The sequence below is a fragment of the Rhinopithecus bieti genome, unplaced genomic scaffold (genome assembly GCF_001698545.2).
Source record: "Rhinopithecus bieti isolate Rb0 unplaced genomic scaffold, ASM169854v2 scaffold_76, whole genome shotgun sequence".
Taxonomy (NCBI): domain Eukaryota; kingdom Metazoa; phylum Chordata; class Mammalia; order Primates; family Cercopithecidae; genus Rhinopithecus; species Rhinopithecus bieti.
In genome coordinates, this window is record NW_016803343.1 from 1708251 (window position 1) to 1719766 (window position 11516).

The following is an 11516-nucleotide window of genomic DNA, read 5'->3' on the forward strand; positions in this document are numbered from 1 at the left end:
TATGCATTTCATGAAGTAAGGATAAGTATTATCTAATAAATAAATTTCTACTATGTATATCTGTGTGCGCAAGTATGTATTTGCTCCTTGGGTCACAGTGTAAAATATATTTCTTACTAAGGATGACAGTCAAAAAATGTTTGAAAGCCACAGTGCAAGAACACTCTTAGCTACCGCTCTCAACTCTCACTTATTTTTTCCCAAGGAGAAGTGACTTACCTGATTTTAAAATTTGGGATAAGAAACTAAGAAGATGTGCTTGAGTCCTTTCTCATTCTTTTGTCCCTACACCCTCTTTTGTGTTTTATTACTTTCTATAGTAAACTAAATAATGTGCCCCAAAGATATCAGGTCCTAATCCTTGGAACCTGTGAATGTTACCTTATATGGCAAAGTCTTGGAAACTATGATTAAGTAAAGGATCTTGAGAAGGGGAGATTATCCTGGATTATCTGGGTGGCTGGTAAATGCAATTACATATATCCTTTAAGAGGAAACCAGAAGGAGATTTTACAAACAGAAGAAAAGGACAATGTGAAGATGGAGAAGTCGGAGCAGAGTGAGATTTCAAGATGCTGGCTTACAAGACTGCAGTGATTCAGTCACAAGTCAAGGAATGCTGGCAGTCATCAGAAGCTAGAAGAAGTGAGGAATGATTATCCATTCATCAGTCAATGGACATTTAAAAAGATTACTTTTCTGAGGCCGGGCGCGGTGGCTCAAGCCTGTAATCCCAGCACTTTGGGAGGCCGAGACGGGCGGATCACGAGGTCAGGAGATCGAGACCATCCTGGCTAACCCGGTGAAACCCCGTCTCTACTAAAAAATACAAAAAACTAGCCGGGTGAGGTGGCAGGCGCCTGTAGTCCCAGCTACTCGGGAGGCTGAGGCAGGAGAATGGCGGGAACCCGGGAGGCGGAGCTTGCAGTGAGCTGAGATCCGGCCACTGCACTCCAGCCTGGGCGACAGAGCGAGACTCTGTCTCAAAAAAAAAAAAAAAAAAAAAAAGATTACTTTTCAAGGCTATTTCTAGGATCTTGGCAGGTAGGTAAGAGGCAATCAGACTTAGATTCATGAATGCGGTGTCACGAGAATGAGGAAGGCTTCTACACTCCGATTTGTACTCTGGTTTCCCTCATAATAACAACAGCCCCACACTGAGTGATGACCATGTGCAGAACACAATATGTGCATAATCTCTACGTTCACAAAAACTCAGCAAGGTAGTTATCATTACCTTCATTTTACAAATGAGGAAGAAACTCAATCAGAAATAACTTGTCCAAGTCACAGTATTAGTAAGTGACAGAGCCAGGTTACCTCCAGTTTGATCTGCCACCAAAAACAGAGCTATCTCCAGCTCAACAAAGTGTCTTGCTGTGTTGCCACTCCCAATTTCCTGAGTCTGGGCTTTTGTAAAGTCTCAAAGCTAATTAGATTCTATTGTAAATCTGTTCCTCCAGAAAACTGCATTACATAGTTTGTACATACTAAAAATATGCATAACAAATTTTTCCAGATAGCATTCTAATTTGTTGATGCCAATTTGGTCCCAGGGTCTTATGCCTCACTTGATTATTTATTTTGTAATTGCTGGGTAAAAATTAGATAAAAGAGAGGCAAAAGAGGAAGTTATAAACTTAATGCTAGTGTCTTAGTGCTAGATGTCACCTTAAATCATGTGTTGACAATAAATTACGTCACAAAAACCTTAGAGCTAGAAGAGCTCTTGGATTATCAAATGCAAACTGTTTTTGCAGATGAGGAAAACAAAGCCAAAATTTTGCATATTTGTTTAATAAGTAACCAAGTCACCAAAGCAGAATTGCATTGCAATGTAAACTGATACTTAATACTCTGTAAATTCTAAGAGGGAAGTAACTCCAAACTTATTTTGATCATGCAAACATTGCATTGTAAAATTCCATTACTGTTTCCACTATTTTTCTCTTCTCAAGCATTTATGTAGGGATGTATGAAACTGATGTCCACGTAAGGGCAAAATCCAGCCCTACTTTTTATTTTGGGTGAGGAGGAAAACTTTTAAATAGCCCTTTTCAGTTGTAGGATCTTGACATTCCATGTTCAGAATATGAACACTTTAATCCCATTCTACAAAACGAAAACCCAAACATTCACAAAGTCTTGTCAAATCACATCCTTAAATGAAGTTCTTTTAAATTAAAAAATGCTACCGAGCAATCCCTGAAACACAGTGTGGTTGGTTTCATTTGTTGTTCTGGGCATCTCGTTTACTACACTGGGTAACAACGTATTTGTTTGGGTTCATGGTGGAAACCTGTCACAGCATGTTTAACTATATTCACTACCCTTGACAATTATTAACATAAAATAAAGGCAAAACGAGGTGCTAAGATGTAGGGGCGGGGGGGGGAATCGTTCTGAGTAAGACTGCCCATGCCCTTTCCTGCAAGAATTTCCAAATACCCACCGCCCAGCAGCAAAGGACAGAAAACACAGAGAAGCCCCACCTCTACACCTAGAAAGGAAAAGATCCGCCCACCCTTCAACCAACCCGAAGTCGCTTTCTCCGCTCTGTCCACTGCTTGAGCGACTTTCCTTCTCCTCCGCGTCCCCTTTTACGACAGTTTTCCGGCCTAGTTTGCGGCTGCTCCTGCCGTGTTGCGTAGGGCGCCTGTGCTTGAGCGGTTTGTGCTTGAGGTTGGGGGTTGCGTCGCTCTCTGGTAAAGGCGTGCAGGTGTTGGCCGCGCCCTCTGAGCTGGGATGAGCCGTGCTCCCAGTGGAAGCAAGGGAGCGCAGCCGGAGCCATGGTGAGTGCGGCCTTCCGGTCTCCTTAGCGACCTCCGGCCCAGGCCTCAGCCTCAGCTCCCGTCCTCGGAGGTGTGGAGTTGAAGTTGTGCTCCTTAGTGCGACTCTGGGCGGGAGGTTTCGGTTTTCGGGGCGTCACACTCACCAGGACACAGCCCTGTTGGCTCTCTCCTCTTGGATCTTTGTGTTTTTACATCGTCTTTCTGCACGGTTCTCCAGCTTCTTGTCCGCACGGGCTCTGGGCGCTAAGGCGTTGCTTGCCTGGAACTCCTGTAAGGTCAGAAGGCTATCATGGACTCGGAGATTAGTGGAAACGTATTTGATTATAAGTGCCCTTGCCCTAACACATCTTTACAGCACTGGCTCCACTTTGCTATATCCTTCTCTTTGGCTTTTGCCGACAGATGTCGTCTCCATGCGGAAATTCCTGAACATATTTGGGCCTCTGTTGTTAGGAAACAACAGAGCAGTGCCAAAGGTATAGTCTCCTAGTTTAGCCCACGTTTAGCCTCGAAAATGCGTTATCAGAATTTTACAGGAGCCGTCTGTGAACAGTTTTTCCTTCTCTAGCAGAAATCTTATTTCCACTAATTTTTTTTTTTTTTTTTTTTTTGAGACGGAGTCTTGCTCTGTCGCCCAGGCTGGAGTGCAGTGACACGATCTCGACTCACTACAAGCTCCGCCTCCCGGGTTCGCCGTTCTCCTGCCTCAGCCTCCCAAGTAACTGGGACTACAGGCGCCAGCCACCACGCCCGGCTAATTTTTTTGTATGTTTTTAGTGAGACGGGGTTTCACCGTGTTAGCCAGGATGGTCTTGATCTCCCGACCTCGTGATCTGCCCGCCTCGGCCTCCCAAAGTGCTGGGATTACAGGCGTGAGCCACCCGCCCGGCCTATTTCCACTNGGAGTCTTGCTCTGTCGCCCAGGCTGGAGTGCAGTGACACGATCTCGACTCACTACAAGCTCCGCCTCCCGGGTTCGCCGTTCTCCTGCCTCAGCCTCCCAAGTAACTGGGACTACAGGCGCCAGCCACCACGCCCGGCTAATTTTTTTGTATGTTTTAGTGAGACGGGGTTTCACCGTGTTAGCCAGGATGGTCTTGATCTCCCGACCTCGTGATCTGCCCGCCTCGGCCTCCCAAAGTGCTGGGATTACAGGCGTGAGCCACCCGCCCGGCCTATTTCCACTACTTTTGATTGAACTTTAATGTAACCTAATTTGTCCGGGGATGAAAGAAGTTTTCAAAGGGAGGGAATCATCTTTTTCACTATTGTAGAGGTAAATAAGCAAGTCAAAGTTGCCGTCTTTCCCATAGTAATGAATCCGGTAACTTTAATACATTCGGTATAACAGATGCAGTAGTTTTAAGGATTACTGGGCAGAATATTTCTGCCTTAAAAGTTGTTTCTCGGCCAGACATGGTGGCTTATGCCTGTAATCTTACCACTTTGGGAGGCCTAGGTGGGAGGATTGCTAGACGCCAGGAGTTCAAAACCAGCCTAGGCAACATAGCAAGACTCCGCCTCTTAAAAAAATAAAAAGAAAAAAAAAATTGTTTCTCCTATTAAAATGCAGTTTGTAATGAGTTGGGGATGGGAGAATGGGCAAAATGAGAAAGGGTGGGAATTAGAGAAGTAAATATTTACTCTTCTCCCCCTTACCAGGCCAGTACAGTGGTAGCAGTTGGACTGACCATTGCTGCTGCAGGATTTGCAGGTTTGTTTATGGTTTGGGGGTGGAAGTGAAGTCGGGGAGATTGGAGATTTACTTATTCTATTGCTTTTGGTTTTAGGCCGTTATGTTTTGCAAGCCATGAAGCATATGGAGCCTCAAGTAAAACAAGTTTTTCAAAGCCTACCAAAATCTGTAAGACTTAATGAACACTTTTGCTAATTCTTTGCTGCTTGTATTTGAAACCTAGAACCACACTTAAGGAAGGGTAAATTTCCAAATATCCATGAAGTTCTAAGTGATTGCTTTGGACCCATTCTCCTGCTTCCCACAAGGAGAGTATAGAAGTTCTGAACTTTGTAATGGTGCTACCCTGAAACATCAGATGTTATATGTGACAGAGTTGGAGGGGGTATTGACAATTCTAGTACCCCACTAGACCCAACTTTCTTGTGAAATATCACTTTTTCACATACCATCACCTTCAGCATCATCTATACATATTCTTGTTTTCCTTTATCTGCTCTGCATCACACACACAGAGGTATGTAAGATTCTGAAGTGATCCTATCTTACCATGTGGCCCTGGCACTCCCAAACGTCATACATAGGTAGCACTGTAGTTAATTAGGCTATAGGGTTTGACTTGATGTTATGGTCATACCCTATGTAATCACAGTTAATAGATTTGACTCTGATCACCTGTTGAATATTTATGTTGTGATTAAGTGTAACAGAATAGAGTGATTGTAGGCTTTACTAATGTGATTTCTGACATAGCAAGGCCAGAGGAGCTGATAGTGGTATTTTCTGTATATGTATCTTAAAGTCTTGTTTCAAATACCCTTGAACTTCTTGTCTCAAAAGACTTCCAGATCCTGTTCTTGAGCCACTTCTTAATACCTCAGGAATTGCACTTAAAGTCCTCTGAAATGTCTTAGTTTTTCTACTGGTTCTGTGAATATTTCCAGACTTCTTTTTTAAAGCGACTTTGTTTATTGTATTAACCTTTCTTTACAAATGGCATTTCTTCTTTCAGGCCTTCAGTGGTGGCTATTATAGAGGTGGGTTTGAACCCAAAATGACAAAACGGGAAGCAGCATTAATACTAGGTGTAAGGTAAAATAATCTCTAATATTTTTAGCATTTTCCTACCACTCTAGAGCCATGAGGAAATTTAAGAAAGACCTTCTCTCCTTTAATAGGAGAGGGTCATGGGGGGGATTTTGTCCTAGGAAGATTGATATTACCAATTCTAATCAATGAAACTGTACTGTTCCTTCCTTTTATGTTATTTTTAAGATGTAAACAGTCCTTCAAATGAGAAGGCACACTAGCACTTAAGCACTTTTTCTTTTTTCCTAGAGTTTGCTAAAACACAGGCACTTTTTCATTTATTGAGAGATAGACTCCTCAGCAGATTATCACAGTGTTCAGTGTTGTTCTCGGTAACTGACATTTTTTTTTTGTGGTGAAATTCTGCCTTCGGCCAGGCACAATGACTCATGTCTGTAATCCCAGCACTTTGGGAGACTAAGGCCGGTGGATTACTTGAGGTCAGGTGTTCAAGACCAGCCTGGTAAACATGGTGAAACCCTGTCTCTACTGAAAATACAAAAATTAACCAGGCGTAGTGGCACACGCCTGTAATCCCAGCTACTTGGAAGGCTGAGGCAGGAGAATCGCTTGAACCCGCAAGGCCGAGGTTGCAGTGAGCCAAGATCAAGCCACTGCACTCCAGCCTAGGTGACAGTGAGACTATCTCAAAAAAAAAAAAAATTCTACCTTCTTCACTTTCAGATCCTTAAACATGCTTTTCTTATCAATAAAAGGACTGTTGTAATGAGTATTACAAGTTCAACACATTTTAGAGAGTGCCTTACTTTTCTAAGGAGCAGTTTAGTTCCCCAGTTTAGGATACGCATTGGGTGTGTTGAGGTTTCTAAACAGCTTTTCATACCATTGTGTTAATTTACTAGTTTCACAATGTCTTTAATTGGCCTTTATGTACAATTTTTTGATGTGATGCAGAAGTAGGTTGAAGTAAATACCTTTTCTTTTTTTTAATTAGCCCTACTGCCAATAAAGGGAAAATAAGAGATGCTCATCGACGAATTATGCTTTTAAATCATCCTGACAAAGGTAAGTAGTCATTAAATTCTTGTTGTAGATGTTGCTGGTGTGACTAGTTGTTATTAATGGGATTTTATCTCAAATTCCTGGCTATTAGAAGGGAAACACTTAAATCTGTAAGTCCTGTCTCCTAGGCTGGAGCCATATATTTTTGGTATCTTAAATTCTGAGTGAAAAACTTTATTTACAGAATGAGCAGATGTAAGTGCTACTATTACTGTTTTGTGGGGTTTTTTGGCCTACATTTATTATAATTAAGATGTTAAATTTCAGTAAAACTAAAACGTAATTTTTCCTTATCCATTTTAGATACCTTGAAACGGAGATTACCTAGATAGAAACTTAATGGGATTTATTTATTCGTTTCTGATACACTTCTATGCAGCCTTGGCTGTGTTGAAGGAAAGCAAGAATTTCTTTGAATACCAAAAATTAGACCACAGAATTCATGTTCTAGTGTTTGTATCCTTTTACTTATACAGAAGAGGGCTTTCATTAATAAAGAGGGTTTTTCAGTTTAAACAGCATTATAATTGTTTGGTATCTGATTTCACAGTGTCTTTTATGAAATTTAGCTTGTATTATATGGAGGGCTTCTGATTCAGTAGGTCGGCAGTGGAACCCCATAAATATGCATTTATACTAAGTTTCCTGTTATTTGTTGCTGGTCTAAGACCATACTTTGAGAATCACTCCTCCAGCAGATTCGTAGGAAAGCAGCTGTAGATTGACATTGTGAAGGGACAATAGATAATAGAAAAAGAAAAACTGGACAGAAAAAGGATGTAAAGCAAACTGAGATCTTTCCAGTAAACAGCTCAGAAGCCTCTGAGAATATCATGGTATTAAAATAACATGGTATAATTGATGTTCATTTATGACCTATAACCATGAATAGGCTAACACCAGTTCAAAGGCATATACATATGTATCCAATATATGTGATAGAAATCCTATTTCTATCAGTTTATGCTTTCTAAAAAGGTGTCATTTTTGTAGAAATCTCTCCCACGTAAATTCATTTCTCTTTGGTCACATATATTACCATGTATCTGGTCATCCTGTTGCAGTGTCAGGGTTAATTTTTAAAAATTAAAACACTGTTTCTGCTAAATCTCCCTCAGATAAGCATTGGAGTCCTTGAAACAAGAGTAGTTTTTTACCAAGCAGAAATTGAGAATCCATATTGTAACTGTTCTTTTTTCTTTCTTCCTATAGGAGGATCTCCTTATATAGCAGCCAAAATCAATGAAGCTAAAGATTTACTAGAAGGTCAAGCTAAAAAATGAAGTAAATGTATGATGAATTTTAAGTTCATGTTAGTTTATGTATATGAGTACTAAGTTTTTATAATAAAATGCCTCAGAGCTACAATTTTAAAAAATGATTTAGCACAAGCTAAATCTCAAAGCCTTGGTATATTTTTCTTGTTTAAATTTGGGGATTTAAAATCAGATTAGTTTAGAATATTTGTATATTAATTATGGGCAAGCACACACCATCTGAATAGAAATATTGTTCATTACTCATTTAGCAGATGATTTGGGACCTATGTCTACTTTTCAAAGCAAAGTGAAGATGACAGTCCTTGCTCTGAGGGAGCCCTCACTTTAATGGGAGACTGATAAACTGGTAATTAGACTATGTGATAAATAGTATGATGGAAATTAGCTCAGGCTGTTTAAGTAGAGACTCTTATTCGGTAGAAAGGCTGTTCCAGGTATAGGCAACTGGCCCAGCAACTTGGATACTTGGAACTTTGTATTTAAAAGTGAATTTAACCACAACTTAGACCTAACAAATTGACCTGGGGTGGGGTGTGTGTGTATTCTATGTACATACGATTTGTATTTCATGCATTAAAAATAGTATAAATATTTCAGAGTACAGGTCTGATACAATCACAAGTTCATTGCAGCCTCAACCTCCTGGGTTTAAGCAGTCCTCCCGCCTCAGCATCCCAAAGTGCTCAGATTACAGGCATGAGAAGTATTTACATTGTATTCAGCTAGCCCCTTAAAGGTACTGACCATTTATAAATTATTCCTTCAGTTGGCTATTTCTTGACATAATCAAACTTCTGCAATTGTTATGATAAACACTGTTAGCAAAACTGAAAACAAATGTTCTCAATATCAACATATTTAATTTGGACTATTTAGAATTTATACACTAATTTAAATGATGTTTAAAGGCAAATTACTTACTGTTCATCTAACATAATATATAAGGATCTTAACCAGAGGACCTGTATAAACATCTGATATAAATTAGTATGTATTTCCCAACAGGAATATTTCTATGTGTAGCTCTAAGATGATAAATTTTACTACCATCTAAACTTCCCTAAATCATCATAAGGTTCTTAATTATTGAAGGATATAAGGACTTTTGAGGTTAAAAAAAATAGTGGAGGTAATATTTATCTGCCTTATAAAGGTATATCTGCTCTTTGTGTTTTCTATCCTGTACCCTTGTTTAAAATCTGATGGAGTCTGTTGTGATTTAGTGTATGATGAAACACTAGCTTCTAAGGCTTTTATGCAGGATAAATTATTTTATTTCCAGGGACAAGGAGACATGAAGGTACAGTTAGTTGGTTCTTGTTTGTGGTAATTCTGTTCTTTAAGGTGGCTGTGAACACTGAATTCGCATGTAAGGAACAAGTTCCTAAGAGAAATACAGATTCTGTGACCCTTTGGTCACAGTATTGTCTGCCAGTCAGTATATAACCTTGATCTACCTGTTTCTGCTTGAAAACATTCTTTAGTATTTCATTAACTTTGAATTAACAGCCAACAGCACTATAACTCATGCTTGGCACATCACGGCCTTCTTTGCATTTAAGAACACTAGGTAGCATGCTTCACTACTACTCTTGGGAACCATCTTAAAACAGCAAAATCACCAACAAAAAGCACAAACATGAAACTTGGCACTAAATAGACCACAGAAAGGATACTCGTTTATGGTGTGAAAGCTTAAACAAGTAGAGCATTGCCTTGTGCACATAAAGTGGTTTAAACTTTTTGTCACTCTGCAAATACTCACAAATGACCAGAAAAGGATGTTGATTTTGGAGTTACAAATACATTTTAGTGAGTAGGCAAATTCACAAATAAGGAATTCCACTAATAATGAGGATCAACTGTATTTTGGTTTACTAACCTTTTATTTCAGTCCATTGGACAAATCAAAAAATGTTTCTCTGAACAAGATCTTTATGAAGAAATAGTTAAGACTTAAAAGCAAATTTTTCAAAGACAGTGATAATACGCTGACAGGCAATGAAGCATTAACTCTAAAAAGGGAAATTTAACTTAGTAGGTATAAATACTTATGGGTGTTCAGTGCAGACAGCATACCAGTTTTAAGACAGATGTTAAAACAACGGAAACCACTTAAAAATATTACCAGGGAGCACAGCAGAGCACATTTTTTCTTGCATAGTAATGTTTTATTTTCTCCAGGCTTACCTTTTTTAAGTAGAAGAATCCATGTTTCATTGAAGGCTGTTAGGCAAACTGAACATTTAAATGTCATCCATGTGAGGGCTCTAAAAATCATGGTAGGTGATTGATACCAATACGATCCATAAAAAAACTTTTATCTTTTACTGGTATTTTCTTACAAAATACTTGATATGTAACATTTGAGTACTTACGATGTACTAGCACTGTGCTAAGTATTCTTCCTGTATCTCTCAGTAGACTGGTTATTATGATGTACATTTTACATGTGAGGAAATGGAAGTTTAGTAAGGTTAAGCACCCAAGGCGACATGCTGAGAATAGCTGATCTTTCTCACATCCCAAGTTCCATTCTCCTAACTTTTGTACTACGGCTTTACAATTCTGATAACCTAAGCATGTTTTCCTTGATGGTACTAAGATGTGAGTCTGGTACTTATCTCTACAGATCCAGTTTGGGGCCTTTGTCTTTATTCATTGGTGCTTCCAGATAAATTTTAAAGAAGGCGGCATGATTAAACACACTTAGGGAATGGGAGGTAGGTTGCAAGTTAAACTTCTGCAGAAGCCAGGTAAATCTGAGCTTTGGGGCTTCAGCTTTCTCTGTAAAAGGGAAGGATACATGACCAACTTGAAATTGTGAGGATTCCTCCACGTTTTATGGCTTGGGAAACAAAAGTCCAGAGCAAGTGGTCGTTTTTTCAGGTCCCACAGCTAGTGAAACTAGAATTAGGTCCTGGCTGTCTTCTCCAATTTGCTATGTTCATACTAGTCCTCATTAGAAGTTTGTGGGGAATTCCTATCTATAGCCTTCATATTAGACCTCAAATTCAGAGATTTCTGTGTCACTTAGCCTCTTCCTTTTTGGCTTTCCTGGCCATCTGGGTTGACATTATTAGAAATGAGTCCTAAGGTGCTGTATACTGCTTTGTTGGTAAGAAGTGAGCTATAATGGGTTGTCCTGGAAGTTAACTCTTTCTCCAACTTTAGTTTTAAGCAAGTTCTCCTGCCCTGCCATCAACTATTTTCCAAATGATGAGTACTTACGGAAACATTTAAATGGAATACCAATGAGAACTGAGAAAAATTAGGGAACTAGCTTCTTTATTGCCACACTGAAAGCTGTGTAAATTCAGTATACTGAATATATATGGGCTCCCATAAAGAAAACCTAGTATCAGAAATGTCTAAAAATAAAATTTCACTTAGGCATAATGCTTCATTTTTAAACGGTTAGTGGGGTTTTAGGTTGGAATGAGAAGTTCTCTTTCAATCATGAGAAATTGTATAAGGTTGACAGTGACCTTAAAAAAAGGTGGTTTTGCAGTTCAGAAGCTTGTAGTAGATTCACATTTTGAGTGCACATGAGCCTCCAAACAGGTTAAATCTGATGAAAATTTAGAACATGGATCACACAATGTCAAAGAACAGACTAAGCTAAAAAAAAAAAAA

General features: G+C 39.4%; 1 protein-coding gene across 6 annotated transcripts in view; it reads left to right on the forward strand.

Annotated features, from left to right (window-relative positions):
* The first annotated feature begins 2587 nt into the window (after positions 1 to 2587).
* DNAJC19 (DnaJ heat shock protein family (Hsp40) member C19) overlaps positions 2588 to 11516 on the forward strand; it is a 22508-nt gene continuing 13579 nt past the window's right edge. For 2 of the 6 annotated variants that reach the window (XM_017877052.1, XM_017877053.1), the window contains exons 1-6: positions 2823 to 3268; positions 4455 to 4506; positions 4583 to 4656; positions 5501 to 5580; positions 6533 to 6603; positions 7813 to 7890. In XM_017877052.1, coding sequence (XP_017732541.1) covers positions 3206 to 3268; positions 4455 to 4506; positions 4583 to 4656; positions 5501 to 5580; positions 6533 to 6603; positions 7813 to 7883 — 411 coding nt within the window. In that variant the 5' untranslated portion in view covers positions 2823 to 3205 and the 3' untranslated portion in view covers positions 7884 to 7890. Of the gene's footprint in view, positions 2793 to 2821; positions 3269 to 4454; positions 4507 to 4582; positions 4657 to 5500; positions 5581 to 6532; positions 6604 to 6903; positions 7786 to 7812; positions 8794 to 11516 lie in introns of those variants that run through there. The other 4 variants (XM_017877046.1, XM_017877063.1, XM_017877061.1 and 1 more) reach the window with 4 other exon arrangements.